The 19,887-nt window shown below is 39.9% G+C and overlaps 3 protein-coding genes across 4 annotated transcripts; all 3 read left to right on the forward strand.

Moving 5' to 3' along the window:
• The first annotated feature begins 472 nt into the window (after nt 1–472).
• LOC110620131 (nudix hydrolase 23, chloroplastic) lies at nt 473–6,699 on the forward strand. 2 transcript variants are annotated; one of them, XM_043959339.1, is made up of 7 exons: nt 473–960; nt 1,532–1,663; nt 3,041–3,117; nt 5,810–5,945; nt 6,033–6,173; nt 6,245–6,303; nt 6,376–6,699. In XM_043959339.1, the coding sequence occupies exons 1-7, from the start codon at nt 664–666 to the stop codon at nt 6,434–6,436; spliced, it is 903 nt and encodes a 300-aa protein (XP_043815274.1). In that variant the 5' UTR covers nt 473–663; the 3' UTR covers nt 6,437–6,699. The 2 variants fall into 2 exon arrangements, with proteins under 2 accessions (XP_043815274.1, XP_021619417.1); XM_021763725.2 differs by having other exon boundaries at nt 478–936.
• Nucleotides 6,700–7,864: 1,165 nt separating this feature from the next.
• Nucleotides 7,865–10,593, forward strand: LOC110621786 (probable L-type lectin-domain containing receptor kinase S.5). The gene has a single exon (XM_021766089.2). The coding sequence runs from the start codon at nt 7,997–7,999 to the stop codon at nt 9,956–9,958; it is 1,962 nt and encodes a 653-aa protein (XP_021621781.1). The 5' UTR covers nt 7,865–7,996; the 3' UTR covers nt 9,959–10,593.
• A 661-nt stretch (nt 10,594–11,254) lies between these two features.
• Nucleotides 11,255–12,618, forward strand: LOC110620929. The gene has a single exon (XM_021764880.2). It carries the CDS (start codon nt 11,294–11,296, stop codon nt 12,344–12,346), a length of 1,053 nt encoding a protein of 350 aa, XP_021620572.2. The 5' UTR covers nt 11,255–11,293; the 3' UTR covers nt 12,347–12,618.
• The last annotated feature ends 7,269 nt before the right edge of the window (nt 12,619–19,887 follow it).

Raw genomic sequence — 19,887 nt, forward strand, 5'->3', positions numbered from 1 at the left:
ATAATAAAGGGAAAAATTAATAAATGTATTTGCAACGAGCTGGGGTTCGTTTTAGATGGGTTCAGTGGGTTGAGGCTGGCTGTATTATTGGGCTAAGGTATTTAAAGTTTGGAACCTAAATCAAGCATTGCAAATTGCAATGGCTTTCTAATCCAAGGATGTTGATCCTTTATCTACGAAACAAATATAAAAATATATTTAATAAAATTAAAATCTAAAGATTAAACTATTTATTTTTTAAAAATATAAAAACTTAAGTATTAATTTTGAAGTAAATCCATGAGTAAATAATACCTTGTTATTTCAATAATAATTAACAAAAAAATTATATAAAAAAATCCAATTTGATAGAGTAAAATGTAAAGGTTAAACTATTAAAATTTAAAAATAAAAAAATATTTGTATTAGTTTGATATATAAAATTAATTTATCCATTAAGTAAACTATAAAAAAAAAAACTATTCCTTTGCCTGAAGGGTAATACTCTAGCAATTTGAAACCCGGGTTGAACTCGCATCAACAAGCTTGAGTCGACTGCGGGATCTCGTTCTCATTTTTCGGTTACCCGATTGCTAAAACTATATTCATAGCCATTGTTCTTACCGATTTGACGATAAAATTTCATTCTCAAATTCAAAAATCTTGTTCCCTTTCTAAAATTCAATGCTAAAAGCACTACAGATTTTTGGTTCATCGTCAGGGTTGGTGGCTTTTCGATGGAAACCGCATGCCACTAGCGGTTTTATCTTAGTCTCTACCAACTCATTATCCTGTTCTGCTCCTAGGAAACGAACCAGGAGACCTTATCTGGTGTTATCGCCTTTTTCGACTCGCAAAGCTAGTTCTTCAAGGGCACTGCGTGTGCACTCTACTGGGTCAGAGTCAAAGATGGACGCTTCCTCTTCTCCTCCTCCATCGGTTGCAGTTCAGTCAGCTGTGAGTTTCTTCTGTTGCCTTCAGGTCCTTTACATTTGTGGATCTTAATTCTATTTTCCTTTGTTGCTTGAAAGTTTGAAACTTTTCGATGTTGCCGAGGAAGGGTACGTAATTGTGGTCATAGTTCTCCTCTGGCAACTGAGGGATGAAATGAATGATCAGTTGCTGCGGGGAAATGGGGTTTGGGGTTTCTGATGATTATTTTTTATGAAATATCATGGCTATTTACTCAATCAGTGTTGTTTATTTATCTTCCCCATTGTGGGATCCTTGATGTTTAATTGTTATCAAGTGGGAAGCTGCTTGTACAAAGATTGAACCTTAGACCTAGGCTAGCATTTCATTCTTGTTAAAATTGTTGGTAATTTTATTTTTTGAAAGAATATGGTGGGACTTGAATTGGTTTGTTCATGGAAATGTGGAATTAGTGCTAGACTTACTGATTTCCTCCTTTCATTTGCTGCCTGTTTTTATTCATTGATGAAAACATGGAATTAGTGTCCATCGGAAAAAAAATGTTACAATAGTTGTGTTTTTTCAGTTCTGTTTTCCTCTCATTATTCCTTGCACTTAAAATTTATTTTATTCTGTTCAGGGAATTGTTCGCAAGATCAATTTTTGTCAATGGTGTGGTGGTGCAACAAAGTATGAGATTCCTGATGGAGAGGAAAAGATGAGAGCTATTTGCACACTTTGTGGGAAAATTGCCTACCAGAACCCTAAAATGGTATGTTGCATTATTATAATCAAAATTCTGTTGAAGCTTTCCTCTGTCATGTTTGATTGCGTGTGTGGTATTGAGGGAACAATTTTCTCTGTATGTATACCTTTTGAACTTGATTCTAGTGCATTGTTTCTTACCATTGCACTGGGCATTTGGCTGGATGCAACTTACTTCAATTGCTAGATCTATTTATTTTGCAGCAAAATTCATGGAATTGTGATCATATACCAATGTATTTTACTTAAGAAATATGCGAAGCATTGAATATGACCTTGCACGGGGAGAAATATTTGTGGGCTGTAGATCAAGGTTGAAAATTTTTTTGGAGGAAATGGAGAGCATAAGCAGTTGAACTCTCTGCAATTAAATAGTGGAAATTTGATTACTTGCTGAAAAGAACACTGAGGGGATTTAGTCTACTGTTAGGAACTGGCTAGGATTTCTAGACTGCCTTGTTGGCATTTTGGCAAGATGTCCTATATATAACTGAATGCAAAGTTGGTACGACTGTATGAGAAGTTAATTGTTAAGAGGAAATTCTAGCATTGCACTTATTTTTCATTCAAGATGTATTGATAAATTGATGAGCATTCCTAGAATCACATGCTGTTATAAGTTGCTAGAATGTTTTATTGTGACTGGACTTCTCAAACTAACTGGTCATGGAGTCAACTGAGCTTGATCCTTTTTGGGCCTAAATATCCTGAAGGACCAAAGGATAAGTTATGATGTAGAGCTAGATCTCAGTTTAGAACAGTTAACATTGACTAAGTAACTTATTTTAACGGATGAAAGTTAATTTTGACATAAAAAAGGGCGGAAAGAAGGGACTTTTAGTTCTGATGAGTTCATGAATAGCATGGAAAAGGCATTAGCTTTGACTTGGTAATTTATAGCACTGACACGAAGGCATAACTTGGTAATTTAAGGGACTGAAGGTGACATCAATAGATGATTATCAGTGTGGAATGGTTTGATTACCGCATTTTTCTGTCTTGAAGAACGGTTGCCTGAAAGGTTGTGAATTGGAAAGCTGAAAATGCGCAATATAGTGTTGGAAAAAAGCATGGCTGATTCAACAGAAAAAAGTTTATCCCTTCTTTCATGTAAAGGGCCTATAGAAACAAATGGGATGGAAAAGGATGCATATTGGTATGATTACTGCAATTTGGAGCAGAAGCTGGGTATATATTGTTATTATTATTAAAGGAACCATTGTGCATACAAAACCTTTATATGGTTTTACTAGTTTTTTATTGTGGGGTTCTTTTGTTTTTTGCCTTCTTTTTTGTGCTTGATATGGTACATTGAGAAATAGCCACTTTCACTTGAATGTTATTGCAATTTATGTTCTTTTTTGTTTCAAACTGATAAATATAGGTTGTGGGATGCCTCATTGAGCATGACAACAAGGTCCTACTCTGCAGACGAAATATCCAACCATCATATGGCCTTTGGTATGTATATATTACACAATCAAGGGAAAGGAGTTATAGAGATTTAATTTTCATGGTAAACATAGGAGGTCTAGGTTTGTATTAATTATGAAGTTTATATTATTTAGGATATTATTATCATTTATTTAGTAGTTTTTTTTAGGAAGCTTGAGTTGGTTTGAGGTTGTCTAATTAGAATTTGCTTGAGAGTTTTCTTGTTTACGATTCCAAATCCTAATATTAGCAGGATTAATAAATCTACTATAAGTACCTATATCTTTTAAATATTTTTGGTAGACCATTTTTTAATATTAAAGAATTGGTAAAAATTGAGAAGTTTGTTTCTTTTTTCCTCTGTTCTATTGGCTCTACATCAATTTGGAATTACAGCCTCTATGATTTGTAGCTTGTGAGCAATTAGAACTTCTTGAAACTTTCCCTTAAGTTCACTGTCTTTTCCCCTCATTGCCTTAGTTTTCCCTTTAAGCTTCACTAAACAGATACTAGTTTCTACCTGAAAATCCATTATTTTTCCCTTGAATGTTGTCCTTTTGTCATTTAAAAAAAGGAAAAATTCCATGCTGTCTCCGCAAGCCTTGTAGACCCCTGTCCATAACCAATCCCCATTGCTGGGTCATAGACCATTGTGCCCCCACCGCAAGTCCACTGATCACCTATAAGTGACTCCCATGTAGCAAATCTAGTTGCCAAATGGTACCTAAAATCTGAATACTCTTCGGGTTGGGTTTGACACAAATCACTTTGCAGCCTGATTTTGGAGCAGCATGTTCCTAGAAACTTGCCATGAACTGGCGAAGCTGCTCCAACCATCGAAACTCACAGTAGACGTCTCTGTAGCAAGATCCAAGCCAGTTGGGGTAAGATCCACCTAGGCTTGCAGCAAGCTTACTCAGCTTGCTGTGTTCTTGATATACAGGATTGGATGCCTAGTCTTGCCACTTCATCCTGCCTTGTCAGTGCCACTTCACTAACAGGTCACCTACCATAGTAGTAGTGGGCTCAACATCAGCATCTGCCTCATTAACAAATTTTGGTAGGACCTATTTTTGCTAATTTCAACACAGTAGTGAGATATTTACATCCATTTTGGACAGGAAGAATTATTTAACATCGATTAAATTGCGTCTCAATGAGACTGATGTAGTTGTTTGAAATTGAAGGACTATAAATTGAAACCATGAGTAGAGGCATTTATGTAGGCTGAAATCCAAAGGCTACAAGCTAAAATTGATGATTACAAGGAACAACTAAATGAAATAATAATGAGATTTATATGGTGGTGCTATATATTGTCCTCCCTGATTATTTTATGAATATCGAACCATTAAATTACTTTTATCAGTCATAGACAGGGAATTTGAACTATGGAATAAGGGATATCAAATTCAAAAACAAGCTAAGATGATAAAACTTGAAGCACGAGAACCCAAATATGTGTTTGAATTAAAAGTACAGTTGGATGCGGTATTAAGATATTTTGAAGATATAAAGCAAGCAACAGCTTGAAGATGAAGAGCAAGAAGGACTTCGAGATAAAGAACAAGAAGAACAGCTTGAAGATTTGAAACTCTAGTTATTGAGCCTTCACATGTTGAAATCCAAGGAGGTGAGATCTTGTTGGAAAATTTTCAACATGTTGTAGAGAGCGACACTAATGAGAACGAGCAAAAAATAGTTTGAGAATTCCATCATAGGAAAAGAAGAAAAGAAAAACCATTGAAAAGATGATGGATGTTGAAAATTTATCTAATTCTTTTATTCCTATTTCCTAGTGAACTGGAGAGTCTTTCAACTTCTGTTGTGACTGATTTTCTATGTTCAGATGTATCAAGAATGTGAAGCAAAGTATGAAATTCTTCATTTCATTCTATGATTACCATCCAAGAAGATATGATTGTGTGTTCTCTAAATTAAGTTCCTGATTCTTCAATGATACAAATTTCAAGGAGGAACATTTTTTTACCATGGGAGAATGAATTATTTTTTATTTAATTTTTCATTGTGAACTTTAGAAGTTTAGTTTTTCCCCCCTTTAATTAAGAACTTTACATTGCTTCAGAAGTGATATTAAGTTTGAGACAGTTTGGGATTCTTAGTTAGAATTTGCTTAGCATTTTCTCATTTAGGATTCCATTATTTATTACTAGTAGGATTACTAATTCTACTAAAAATACCTATGTCTTTTAGTGATATTGCTACACCTTTTTCATGATTGTCAATTAATTTGAGAATCAATAAAATTGATAATTATTTTCTCTTTCCTTTTGGTTTCTTGGTTGTACATCAACATGCAATTGGAGTTTAGTTAGGCTAGATCCTTGTACATAGGTATTTAAAGAGGATCCTGCATTACTCTCTTGGGTGCTTGTGGTTTTATTACCTCTTAATATACATAGTTTTATAGGACCAATACATACTTGTACACCTATACTATTTGGGATTAATCTTCATACTTGTACACCTATACCATTTGGGATTAACCTACAGAAGGCTTGTAAATCTAATAAATATCCGAACTTGTAAGTCCTACTAATTGAAAACATATTAGCTATTAGGTTACGATTTTAGTTCAAGCATTCAATAAGTTTATTCCAAATAGTACAAGGGTATAGGTATTATTTAGCCTGTTTTATACCTTTATAATTCAAATTTTACTGCAGATAACCTAGATAACTGGCTGCCACTGACACAGGACTCTTCCTGCTGGATACTTGGAAATTGGTGAGTCAGCTGCTGAAGGGGCAATCAGGGAAACCTGGGAAGAAGCAAGTGCAGAGGTGGAAGTGGTGTCACCTTTTGCTCAACTGGACATCCCTCTTATTGGCCAGGTCAGGAAGAAATGCCTCTCATGAGTCATTTTAATTTTATGTAAACCTGCTCAAGGTTTCCTCAGTTTTCTCTCTTTTCTGGAGCAGACATACATAATTTTCTTGTCAAGGTTGAAGAAGCCCCATTTTTCACCAGGGCCAGAGTCATCGGAGTGCCGGCTTTTTTCACTTGATGAGATACCTTTTGATTCTCTAGCATTTTCATCGATGTTGGTTACATTAAATTTGGTAAGTGCGTATTTGAGACAATGAAGTGTGGTTATCTTTGTGCACTCAATTCACTCCTTTTGTGGTTGCAGTATACTGAGGATGTTAAAGCTGGAAGACCAAAATTTCACTATGGTACCATTAACAAAAGGTAGAGTAAAATAATTATTTTGTTGGGTCCTATGATATGATTTTCATGAATGCTTGTGTTGATTTTTGGCAGGCCTGGCACAAGCCCTTCTGATATCCATGCCTATACTCTTGATTATCATTTGCAATCCTGAAAGATGACGATTCCTTTGCCTTGGTTTGTGAGATGATTAACAACAAACAAACCATCAAATGCTGGGATTGAATTTGTTTTATTTTTCATCCCATGGGGAAAAATGGGGTCAGTGGTGAAGCTTCTGAGGCTATTTGTAATTTGCCAACTTGATGGTTTTGATTGTTATCAAATACTCCCATCCAAAATGTACAGTATAATTCCTTGTGCATTGAAGACGACTGATATCTGTGACCAATGAATAAGCCTTCTTTCCAGTTTTCAGAATCTTCTGTTTTGCTGGTTTCTAACTTTCAATTTATGTTTGGACTTGAATTCCATGCAATCTGGAAGTTCACTTATCACTTTGTTTAAAACTAAAATTAATTTTATGAAAATTTTGAATTTTTTACTTAAAAGTTTTTAAACTTGATTATAGCCAACTAATTAATTTTTATCATTATAAATCAAAATTAATTTTTTATTATCATAATTTGTTATTCAAAATTATGTTATACTAATTAATAGAATTACACTATTTAATAATTATTTAGTATTTAATTATATTAATAATTTCACCTAGTTAACATTTATTTTGGTTGCCAATTATTACAAATTAAAATAGTTAAAATTTCAAAATGCACGTGTAATTTTATAAACAACAATTTTGAATGAAATCTAAACTTCGCTATAGAGAAGTATTTGTGAAAGGGAAATTTGTTTTAAATCCTTTTTCCGGCTTTTAAATTTTGATTTTTTTTTTTAAAATAAAAATTATAAAAAAAATTTCGTAATAAACAATTTAAATAAATAATATTTCTAAAATCTTGTGAAAAAATAATATTTCAAAAAAAAAATCCTAAAAATCACTTCTTCTATAATTTTTGCCAAAAAATTTGAGGCGAATTTTTTGAATTAAGATATAAAAATAGTAATTCTAAAAATTATTGTTATTAAATTTAGATCCAACAGATTATAATAATAAATTGAATTTTAAAATAATGAATATTTATAATTTTATCATATAAAAATTAATACATCAGGCTTAAAAAAATCAATACAGCCCAGCAAGATTAATCTCATAAACCGAAAACTCTAGACTACAACCGGGTAATCCGAATCTAAAAAATCAGATTCCTCTCTAACGCTGTTCTCTTTTGTTGAGGACCGGCAGAAGACGATGGGAGGAAGGAGATTCCTCTCTAATGATATAAATTGGATTAAAAATTATTGAAAAAAATTAATTTTATAAATATATTATTTTATATTTAATAAAAAAAACTCATTAATAATGACAATTTAAACAATTATCCTCCACTTAATCCAATTTATATCCACTTGTTGCTACACCAATTTATTTGACTCCTAAAAATGACGTAGGGATCATGTGCATGGCTTGACATTGTCAAACCCAATACCAAGAGAAGGTATAAGCAACAATATTCTCATAGATAAGTCGAAATTTCCAAGCATCATCGTACTTCCCAACAAAATTTGTCTTCAATGAAAGTCGAAATTTCAACTTCATCCCCTTCTTGTTCTTCAATTAATCTTTGTCACAATTGTTCCATTGTTTTTCCTCATGTACTTTTCTCAGTTGATCAAGTGCTTTCTACTGTTCGCCATCTTAGTTTCCTGTCTCATTGAAGTAAGATGTCTTACTTTTACATACCCAAAATTCCAACCCGAGAACGAAACTGATCTCATTCGACACAACTCGTATATAGTTCTCAATGCAATTCAAGTCACCCCTGATGTTAGTGGAGGTTCCATCACCAATCTGTCTGGACGAGCCTTCTACAAAGAGCCATTCAAGCTATGGGGCAAAAGAAAGCATGGGGGTCGTATCAGATCATCTTTCAATTCCACCTTTGTACTTAATATCAGTCCTCGAAGTTTTCCAGGTGGAGAAGGCGTAGCATTTGTCTTAGCAGCAGATTCTAATCTCCCAGAAAACAGCCAAGGGCAGTGGCTTGGGATTGTAAACGCAAATACCAATGGGAATCCTCAGGCCGAGATAGTTGCAGTAGAATTTGACACAAGGAAGAGCTATCCAGGAGATGTCGACGGTAACCATGTCGGCTTGGACGTGAACAGTATCTACTCGATTAAACAAGTTCCTTTAGGTAGCTTTGGTATTAATCTTTCAGCAGGCGTTGATGTAAAGGTAAGGATTCAATATGAAGGTGAAGAGTTGGCTGTTTTCGTCGGAGAAGATGCAAGGAGTCCTGTGTTTTCTGAGCCTATTGATCTATCTGCCTATCTTCCAACGGAGGTTTTTGTGGGATTTTCAGCTTCAACAAGCAATTACACAGAGCTGAATTGTGTGAGATCCTGGGAATTCTACAGTTCACATGTGAATGAGGATCATAGTCTGTTGTGGGTTAAAATTGTGGTTCCTATAGTGGCAGCTTTGTTGATTGGTATTGGCTTTTTCTCTTGTTGGAAATGGAAAAAATCCAGAAATTATCAACCAAACGATGCCTATCCAAACATAGAAGAAGAGATAAAAGGATCATCAATGGCCCCTGTGAAGTTCACATTTAAAGAACTTCGACAAGCTACAGGCAAATTCAATTTGCAGAACATGCTTGGCAAAGGTGGTTTCGGAACTGTCTACAAGGGAATCTTGAAAAACAAGGAGGTAGCTGTGAAGAGAATCTCTAGAGAGTCAAGTCAAGGCAAGCAAGAATTCATAGCAGAAGTCACAACAATTGGCAACTTCCATCACAAGAACCTCGTAAAATTAATCGGATGGTGCTACGAGAGAAGTGAATTCCTCCTTGTTTACGAGTACATGCCAAATGGTAGCTTTGACAAGCTCATTTTCAGCGACGAAAACACAGAACTACAAGAAAATGAATTGAATTGGGGAAGAAGGCTCACTGTAATTTCTGGTGTGGCTCAGGCATTGGATTATCTGCACAATGGATGTGAGAAAAGGGTACTTCACCGAGACATAAAAGCCAGCAATATAATGTTGGATGCAGAGTTCAATGCCAAGCTTGGAGATTTCGGGCTGGCTCGGATAGTAAAACAAAGAGAACAAACACATCATTCGACGAAAGATCTTGCAGGAACACTTGGTTATATGGCTCCAGAGTGTTTTTTCACCAGAAGGGCAACAGCTGAAACAGATGTTTATGCATTTGGTGTACTTGTTTTGGAGGTTGCTTGTGGAAGGAAGACTGGGAACCAAAATGAGAAGAGTGATTACAACAGCAGAATTGTCAGTTGGGTGTGGGAGCTGCACAGGATTGGAAGATTGCTTGATGCAGTTGATCAGAAGTTGAATGGGGAATTTTCAGAGGAAGAAATGGAGTGTGTGCTTATTCTGGGATTGGCTTGCTGCAAGCCGAATCCAGAACAAAGGCCTTCCATGAAAATTGTATTGCAGGTTCTGACAGGAGAAGTTCATGTACCTGAGGTGCCAGCTGAAATGCCTGCTTTTGTGTGGCCAACAATGGCTGCACATGTAAAACAGTCGGATTGCTCTCTCATTGGAAGCCAGCTTACTCCATTTTCAGAAGTTAGTGGGAGATGAGCAGAATTTGCCCGGGAGTAATCAAGGGTACTGGCTTCTTACAATACATGTGATGCCTGATATAATAATTGGCTATCATTTTTGTTTTGGTTTGCTTTTCTGCATGCCTGATCTACGTTGCTTATGTATCAAAGCCATCACATTTATTTCATTTTTTTATTGTGTTGATTGAATCGAAATTTCAAAACTTTTTACAACAATATATATATATAGTCTGCAGTAAATGTCACACCTTAAAATTCTAGTGTTCGTCTAGTTATCTTAGAAACGAAGGTTTTGTGAGAATTCAAAATATGCAAGAAAATGTTAAAAGAAAAGTAAAAGAGTTACATAAGGGATCAATTTCATCTTGTTACTTGACTTCAATCGGAATTCAACATGTTATCGGGGATACTGTTCTCGTTGACGTCGTTCGAGTGAATAGAGCAGTCATGTAGCTACTCAGCTTCTGGCTGTGTCACCCTACACAGCCATGTTTGGGACAGCCACGTTAGTCGCCGGAAATCTACTTTTTCTGGTGATTTGGGACTTCCTATTTTGTACAAGACAATTCTATTGGGTTTGCAAGCCTTTTACTGTTCTGAGGGTCTCTATTGTATTTTTGGAGACCTAGCGGGTGAGAATTTGTAATATAATCTTATTCCTGATGACTTAATTTTAATATTTTATTTTCATCGTTGAACTTTAAATTATTTTATTATCTTATCAGATAATACTTTAAAGGAAAAAAAAAAACAAAAATGAAAAAGAATTCTCACTTGGAATAATTAAATTTAAATTAATGTTCATCCATAACTAACACGGCTATTATATTTCTTATTAACATTTCTCCGTCAACATATCAGTACGGCATAAGCAATTAAGCTACCATTGTCAAAACCTCCATTACAATTAAAATATTATATTAAATTTTGAATAATATTTTCTTTAATTTTAAATAATGTTTTAATTTTATATTGGATATGTGTATATGCGTGCAAGAATCCTCGAATTCATCAATCCAGGGACATCACACCTTTGCTGAAGAGGTCCTTCAACAAACTATATATCTTGAGTTGTCCTAAAAGTTCCAAGCATATAATGTTAGAATTCCAGTGTCTGAAATACGCGTAATTTCTGTTTGGCATCATCTGAAGCAAAGTCTAGGATGTTTCTTGTGAAAGCAACATTGTTATTGTAAAAATATTGATGATGATCCATATGGTAATAGATACCCAGATCGATGTACACCTAAATATTAAATTAAGAAATTAAAATTCTTTGAAGGGTAACTTCATCTCAAATTATATACTCCATATGTGATATGTTCATCATCAATTATCAGGAAGAAGAGAGATGGGTCCGATCAGAACTGAAGAGGAAGAAAAGCCTATGTATGGTCATTTCTCTCACGAGCATCCATTGGAACTGGATAAATCTAGCCACACAGGAACCACAATCTGTTCAGGTTGCAAGAGGGACATAGTACCTGGCAAGGATTTCTACACTTGCAAGGCTTGCTCATTTTCTCTCCACCGTTCTTGCTTTAATATGCCGAGAATATATCAGCACCCAGCTGAACCTGGCCATGCATTGAATCTGCTTCTTCTGCCATCTTTTGTATGCAAAGCCTGTGGAGTTCAAGGTTCAGGTTTCTGCTACAATTGCAGTGTCTGCTCCTGCAGTTATCACACACTTTGCTTAAGAATGCCGTTTGTAGAATCGTGTGCATCTCATGAACATCTATTAAAGCTTGAGTTCTCTTCTCCATATGATAATTGCAAAGGCTTTCGCTGTGATGTGTGCGGAGACCCTGGCTCTGATCATTGGCTCTATAGGTGCAACGAGTGCGAATTTGATGTGCACATCAATTGTATCTACTCTGTGCCCAGCCCACAATTTCAACCTCCCATTTCTTTCAGAAATCACCACAATATGGTGACTTCTCCGACCACTGCTTCCACTGGTGGTTCAGCTGCAATTCTTGTTAATGGTAATTCTGATTTGCAGGCCAACCGAATCCCATTATCCTCATCCACCAGATCTCCTGGAATGAAAAACATCTGCACGGTGGCCACCAGAGCTCCACCATCTAATACAAACACAGCTTATGTGAATCCTGGTTCTTCAGCCCCTCCCGGTGGAAACTTTTCAGGACCAACATATACTTATGCGTATAATCCAGGGGCTAATTCTACTCAGCCTGGAGTTAAGGGGACAGGTGTCCCACAAAACAATAGCCATGGTGTTGGCAATCTTAACTTGTCAGGCCCTAGTAGTGCTCAAGGGGTCATGGGAACTGGAGTGGCTGGACTTGTGGCAACGGGAGTTCTTGGTGGGATGGGAGAAGGTATAGGACAAGAAATTGTTCAGAATATTTTGAATAGTCTTACTGATGATGGGTCTTGAACTTGGGATCAGGGTTAGAGGAATTAGGTCTTTTGACTTGTAATAATTATATTTGTTCAGTTTTCTGTATCAGAATCCAGTTAAAATTTTCAGTGTTCTGTTATGAGATTACTAGTTTAAGAAATGAATGAAAATAAAGTGATTTTGCCAAAGCTATCTGATAATCTGAGATCCAGAAAATAGGGTTTACAAAGCGTTCTCTAAGCTTAAAAACAAAACTTAGTTTGTGAAGAGGGTGTCTCCCTTTTTTATCTCACTCTTCCCTTGGCGTGTCACGACTTTTCTGCCATAGGACTACACTTGCTGTCGTATGGGTCCGTACGTACGGATAATGCGGCGACCCTCTCTGTGTCAGGCGGCCATTTAATTCCCTCCGGCGCGTGAGTGGACAGGGTTGCGAAGTGACCAGACCTATTGTCCTTTCTTCTCATGACAGGGTTGGAGAGAAGTGGGCTGATCCAGGTGGAGATCCGGTCTCAGGGCCCACTGGGCTGGGCCGGTCTGACTGGGGGGTCGGGATGGACCTTAGTCTTAAGGCTGAGCGGGCTGGTCCTGGTTCATTCAAGAGACCGGAGGGCTTCCAAATGATGGGCTGTCGTTATGGGCCTGACCCCAGATCGGGATGGAGAAATCCAGCGGTCATCAATTGTCTCTTTACCTCCTCATCAGTTATTGCCCGACTAATGAGGGGGTAAATACCGAGAATCATTATGACCGCGCCGTCTAAATACAGCTTGCTTCAAAATATCTTTTCACCTTATTGTCATTTCGAATTTCGAATTCTCTCCGTCTTCTCCAAGTCCTTGCTTTCCTCTGTTCTTCGTGCGCACTGCTATCTTCGTCTCCTTGTTTTTGTTTTCAAGGTACGCTTCTCTCTTCACCATGGAAGGCCCAAAACTTCCTGAAGTCTTTAATCTAGAGTCTAGTATCACCCCTTCCAATCTGACAAACTTCTTCTCTCGAAAATACTTGGACACCCCTCTGTACCGTATCCGAGCTCCTTACTGGAATGAGATGATCGTTCTTCCCGATCCTCCCCCTCCCGGTTTGATAGACCCACAGAAAGACCTTAGCCTAATCTTTTTTATTAAACAGCGAGACTATGACTTAACTTTTCCTTTCACTCCCTTCTTCACTGAGGTCTTCTAATGTTTCAGGATAACCCCCCGAATGCTATCTCCCAACTCCATTTTATTTATGTGTTCTTTCGAGTCCATTTGTCTGAGCTGGGGGTTTGCGCCCACGGCGTGTCTATTCGTGACCTTTTTTCGTCTCGTCTGGGTAAGTCAGTGCTTCTACTACTTTGCCCCCCGTGGTGGTTTATCCATTTTCACGGGTTATAAGGACTCAATAAAGGGCTGGGTAGAGGGCTTTGTTGTGGTGGAGTTGAAAGAAGATCTCGGTTTATCCTGGGGGGTAGAACTCGACTGGGAAGATGTCTCGTTGGGTTTCAACGACGTGCCCCAGTTGAGCCTTACCGAGCAGGTATGTAACGACCCGAAAATCGGACCACTACCGGCGCTAGGATCCAGGTCGGCATAAGGCCGCCGAGACCCGTAGCAAGCCTAACATTCAACCTGTGAACCTGTTTAATCCCATACATGATCAACAACATACATAAAAATTAAAACTTTTCTTTCATTCATTTTCTCATACACCAAACTCAACCTGTGCATGCACTGAACATAAACATAACCATAAACATTGACCCCTCTTTGGGATCTCATCAATGCCCCAATGGGTGACATAACATGTGTTGAGTTGGTTTACATAAACATCATAAAACATCTAAGATCATGTATTAAAAGGGATAACAACATTCTATGGTCAAGCACACCTCTAACATCCATGAACATCATTACATTACATTTCTATTCTATACTAAACATAATATCTCAACATTATTCATGTCCACACTATCTATTACATAACCAAGACTTCATTACTCTTGCTGACCTCCTGGTCTACCCTGTACCTGCAAACCTGGGGGTTAAGGGAGAGGGGTGAGCTACTAGAGCCCAGTGAGCAGAATAATAAAACATTTATATTAAAGGTTCATGCTTTCATGGAATGCATCACATCACAACTAATCATATCAAGGATGAACTTGTCACCACTTAGCCCTCTACATTTTCCAATCATGCCAGGGGCGTAGTGCAGGCCACACCTGGTCTTCCTCTTATACATAACATATCATACATGACCAACTGTGCCGGGGGCGTAGTGCAGGCCACACCCGGTCTTTCTCTTACATAGTGCCAGGGGCGTAGTGCAGGCCACACCTGGACTTCCATATCATATCATCATGTCATAGCATATGAGGGCTAATGGATCATTCAACATTCATCCACATCAACAACATTTTATGCAATGCAACATATTCGTGAATTCTAATGCATACACCCTAATATATATCACATGGCATTCATGATGCGTGAGTCATGCTGAACTTTCATTTAATTTCTCAATTTAAAACATTAAGTTTAGTTCCACTCACCTCTGGCTGAAGCTCTACTGACTCTGAAGCGACTGACTCACTGCTGGGGTCCTCGGTTCCTCGGGTCCGAACCTACACAGGTGGACTCAAATGAGGGACCAAACATCTATGATCATAACTCTAAAATACTCCCCAAAAACCCCCTAAAACACCTTGAAACAATCACATAAATCATGCAAAGGAGGGCTGGACAGGGCACTTTCGGCGGCAGGTTCGGCGGCCGAAAGGCCCTCCAGAGACGAAAGTCATGCACCTTCGGCGGCACTTTCGGCGGCCGAAGGTTCCCTCCAGAGACGAAACTCATGCATGTTCGGCGGCACCTTCGGCGGCCGAAAGTCCCTTCCAGAGCCGAAAGTCATCTTTCGGGGGCAGGGTTCGGCAGCCGATTCATGCTACCACAGGCAGGTTCGGCGGCCGAAAGAACCTTCGGCTGCCGAACCTGGTTTCTCCCAAAAGGGCAGAAACTCAGCTCAACATGCATAAACGCCTCCCAACACATTCCATCATGCATTCTCCTATTCTACAACATGCATACTCAAGCATACAAGCTCCTAGGGGCTTCAAACTATCCTAAACCCCATCTACAACACATCAAACAACCCACATTGTTCATAAACATACATAAACTCAAAAACATAACCATAACCTATCATGCATTTCTACCCCATAGATCTTCATAAAACTAGTTTAAAACATGCAAGAAAGGTTGGATCTAAGCTTACCTCTTGAAGATCGAGAGGAAAGACGATCCTAGCTTGGAGGTAGGGAGAAATCCACTCTTTGGTCTCCAAGCTTCCAAACTTGCTCTTTTTGCTCAAATCTCTTCAAATCAACATAAAGCTTGTTAAAACATGAAAGATCGGAGGAAAAACATCAAAAACGAACCAAAGGAGAGCATGAACTCACCGTGGCCGAAAATGGGGAGAAAACTCGCCCGTTTCGGCCATGGAGCTCTTATATAGGGCTGGCAGACCACCTTTCGGCAGCCGAACGTGCCCCCACATCTCATGCAAGTTCGGCGGCCGAACATGAGGTTCGGCGGCCGAACCTTTGAGATTTTCGGAAGCCTAACTTGCCTCCCTAAACCATCCAATGTTCGGCGGCCGAACTAGAGGTTCGGCGGCCGAACCTGGAAATGCCTCCTTGGTCTTTTTCATTTAAAAACTCAATTCCTTTTTGCTTAAATTCATAAAATACGTTAAAACATTTTATAAAAACATGATTTTACCCTTCTAGAGGTTTTCGACATCCGAGATTCCACCGGACGGTAGGAATTCCGATACCGGAGTCTAGCCGGGTATTACATTCTTCTCCCCTTAAGAACATTCGTCCCCGAATGTTCACCAAACAACATAGCATGGCAACAAACATAAGCATACACATAGGAACACATAACACTTACCTTAGAAGAGATGAGGATATTGCTGGAGCATGGACTCCCGTGTCTCCCAGGTACACTCTTCAATGTTGTGGTGATTCCAAAGGACTTTCACCATCGGGATTTCCTTGTTCCTTAGCTTTCTGATCTGGGTGTCTAGGATCCGTACTGGCTGCTCAACATAGGTGAGATCCTCTTGGATCTCCACATCAGGCTCACTAAGAACCTTTCCCGGATCCGACACGAACTTTCTCAACATAGAAACATGGAAAACCGGATGGATTTTCTCCATCGAAGCAGGCAAGTCCAGCTTGTACGATACATTCCCAATCTTTTGCAAGACTTCGAAGGGTCCGATGTACCGTGGAGCTAGCTTACCTTTCTTCCCGAACCGAATCACCCCTTTCATTGGAGACACCTTGAGCAATACCAAATCCCCCTCCTGAAACTCTACTTGCCTTCTGCGGATATCTGCATAACTCTTCTGTCTGCTTGCAGCAGTCTTGATCCTTTCTCTGATTATGGGCACCACTCTGCTGGTGATCTCTACTAGCTCAGGCCCTGCCAAGGCCTTTTCTCCTACTTCTTCCCAACAGACAGGCGACCTGCACTTCCTTCCATACAAAGCTTCATATGGGGCCATCCCTATGCTGGCATGATGGCTGTTATTGTAGGCAAACTCCACTAAAGGTAGATGCTGCCTCCAAGAACCGCCAAAATCCAACACACACATTCTGAGCATATCCTCTATTGTCTGGATGGTCCTCTCTGATTGTCCGTCCGTCTGAGGATGGAAAGCAGTGCTAAAATCCAACCTGGTACCCATAGCGTTCTGCAGACTCCGCCAAAACCTGGAGGTGAACTGGGGCCCTCTATCAGACACTATTGAAACAGGAACCCCATGCAGCCTGACGATCTCATCAACATACACCTGCGCCAACTTGTCCACAGAATAGCCACTCCTGACAGGGATGAAGTGAGCAGACTTGGTGAGTCTGTCCACAATCACCCATATGGAGTCCAATCTGTTGGACGTCGCCGGTAACCCCACCACGAAGTCCATAGCTATATTCTCCCATTTCCACTCTGGAACAGGTAGCGGGTTAAGCATTCCAGCCGGCTTCTGATGTTCCAGCTTCACCCTCTGACACACTTCGCAGGCTGACACAAACTGTGCCACTTCTCTCTTCATAGCTGGCCACCAATAAACTTTCTTCAGATCTTGATACATCTTGGTGGCTCCAGGGTGAACACTGTATCTGGCATTATGAGCTTCTCTCATAATGTCTCCTTTTAGTCCTATGTCATCTGGTACACATAGTCGGCTCCCATAGCGGAGGATCCCCTTGCTGTCGAATCTGAACTCACTATCCTTGCCTGACTGAACAGTCCTGGCAATCTTCACTAACTCTGGGTCCTCATGCTGTTTCTGAGCCACCTGCTCCAGAAACACGGGTGCCACTCTCATCTGAGCTACCAAAGCACCTGTACTAGACAACTCCAACTGTAGACCTTCATTCATGACCTCGAAGAACTCCCTCACTACTGGCCTCCTCTCTGCTGAAATATGGGACAAACTGCCAAGTGATTTCCGGCTCAAAGCGTCTGCCACAACATTCGCCTTTCCCGGATGATACTGGATCTTGCAATCATAGTCACTAAGCAGTTCTATCCATCTCCTCTGCCTCAGATTCAGATCCCTCTGACTCAAGATGTACTGCAGGCTCTTATGATCGGTGAAGATCTCACATTTAACCCCATAAAGGTAGTGCCTCCACATCTTGAGTGCAAAGATTACCGCTGCCATCTCTAGGTCGTGTGTAGGGTAATTCAACTCGTGCTTCTTTAGCTGCCTAGAAGCATAAGCAATCACCCTTTCATTCTGCATCAGTACACAACCCAGTCCCACACGGGACGCATCACAATAGACTGAGAAGTCTTCATTACTAGATGGCAGAGCTAACACTGGTGCTGAAGTCAACCTCTTCTTTAGCTCCTCAAAGCTTTCCTCACACTGGTCGGTCCACACAAACCTCTGGTTCTTCTTAGTTAGTCTGGTCATGGGAGCTGCAATCTTAGAGAAGTCCTGAACGAACCTCCTGTAGTAACCTGCTAAACCCAAAAAGCTCTTGATCTCTGTCACTGTAGTGGGTCTAGGCCAGTTAGCTACAGTTTCTACTTTCTTGGGGTCTACCTCGATTCCATTTTCTGACACCACATGCCCCAAGAAAGAGATGCTCCTCAGCCAGAACTCACACTTGGAGAACTTGGCATACAAGCCATGTTCCCTCAAGGTCTGCAAAACCAACCTCAGATGATGGGCATGCTCCTCTGCATTCCTGGAATACACTAAAATATCATTTATGAAGACAATAACGAAGTGATCCAGGTATTGACTAAACACTCGGTTCATGAGATCCATGAATGCTGCAGAGGCATTGGTTAACCCGAACGGCATTACAAGGAACTCATAATGCCCATATCTGGTTCTGAAGGCTGTCTTCGACACATCTTCTTCTCTTATCCTTAGCTGATGGTACTCCGATCTCAGATCTATTTTGGAGAAACAACCTGCTCCGGTTAGCTGGTCAAATAGATCATCGATCCTTGGCAACGGGTACTAATTCTTAGTAGTGACTTTGTTCAACTGCCTATAGTCGATACAAAGTCTGATAGATCCATCCTTCTTTTTCACAAATAGCACTGGAGCACCCCAAGGTGAGGTACTCGGTCGGATGAAACCCCTATCTACCAGCTCTTGCAACTGTTCTTTTAACTCTTTCAATTCTGCTGGTGCCATCCTGTAGGGAGGGATAGAGATCGGTCTAGTTCCAGGCATCAACTCAATTTCGAACTCTATCTCCCTAGCAGGTGGTAAACCTGGCAGCTCGTCTGGGAACACATCTAAGAACTCTCTGACTACTGGCACTGAGGCAGGCTCTCTAACATGACTATCCAGCTCTCTCACATGAGCCAAAAAACCCTGACAACCCCTCCTGAGAAGCCTACGAGCCTGTAGGGCTGATATCATACCTCTAGGTGTACTCCCCCTGTCTCCTCTGAAGACGACCTCTGACCCATCCTGACATCTGAACCTGACTACCTTGCCTCTGCAATCCAAGGTAGCACCATGGGTAGATAGCCAATCCATCCCTAGAATGACGTCAAAATCTGTCAAATCTAGAACCACAAGGTCGGCGGACAGGCATCTTCCCTCCACAAAAACTGGACTATACTGGCAGACTGATTCTGCCACTGACGGGTCACACTTGGGTCCACTGACCCATAGGGGACACTCTAACCCAGAGACCATCAATCCTAACCTCTCGACGGCCCTCGGAGCAATGAAAGAATGAGATGCACCAGGGTCCAATAATGCATACACATCAGAACAGCCAATGATGAGATTACCTGACACCACGGTGTTGGATGTGTTTGCCTCCTGCTGAGTCATGGTGAAGATCCGTGCTGGAGCTGACGAACCCTCACCCCTGAAACCCGCCGAAGAAGAGGCTGCCCCTCTTCCTCTGCCTCTGCCACTAGCCTGAGTCGCGGCTGGAGCTGCTGGCTGAGCCACACTACCAGAAGCTGTCTACTGAGACTGTGCCACTGAAGCTACTCTAGGACACTCCCGAGCCATGTGTCCCTCCTGCCCACATCTGAAGC

Source organism: Manihot esculenta, chromosome 8 (genome assembly GCF_001659605.2).
Source record: "Manihot esculenta cultivar AM560-2 chromosome 8, M.esculenta_v8, whole genome shotgun sequence".
NCBI lineage: Eukaryota > Viridiplantae > Streptophyta > Magnoliopsida > Malpighiales > Euphorbiaceae > Manihot > Manihot esculenta.

Bases quoted from the DNA above. Each gene is read 5' to 3' on its own strand.
- LOC110620929 (XM_021764880.2), top strand. From the start codon at position 11,294: ATGGGTCCGATCAGAACTGAAGAGGAAGAAAAGCCTATGTATGGTCAT.
- LOC110621786 (XM_021766089.2), top strand. From the start codon at position 7,997: ATGTACTTTTCTCAGTTGATCAAGTGCTTTCTACTGTTCGCCATCTTA.
- LOC110620131 (XM_043959339.1), top strand. From the start codon at position 664: ATGCTAAAAGCACTACAGATTTTTGGTTCATCGTCAGGGTTGGTGGCT. The intron at 3,118-5,809 runs GTATGTATATAT...CCACTGACACAG, and splicing joins CAACCATCATATGGCCTTTG to GACTCTTCCTGCTGGATACT. The intron at 5,946-6,032 runs GTCAGGAAGAAA...TTTCTGGAGCAG, and splicing joins ACATCCCTCTTATTGGCCAG to ACATACATAATTTTCTTGTC.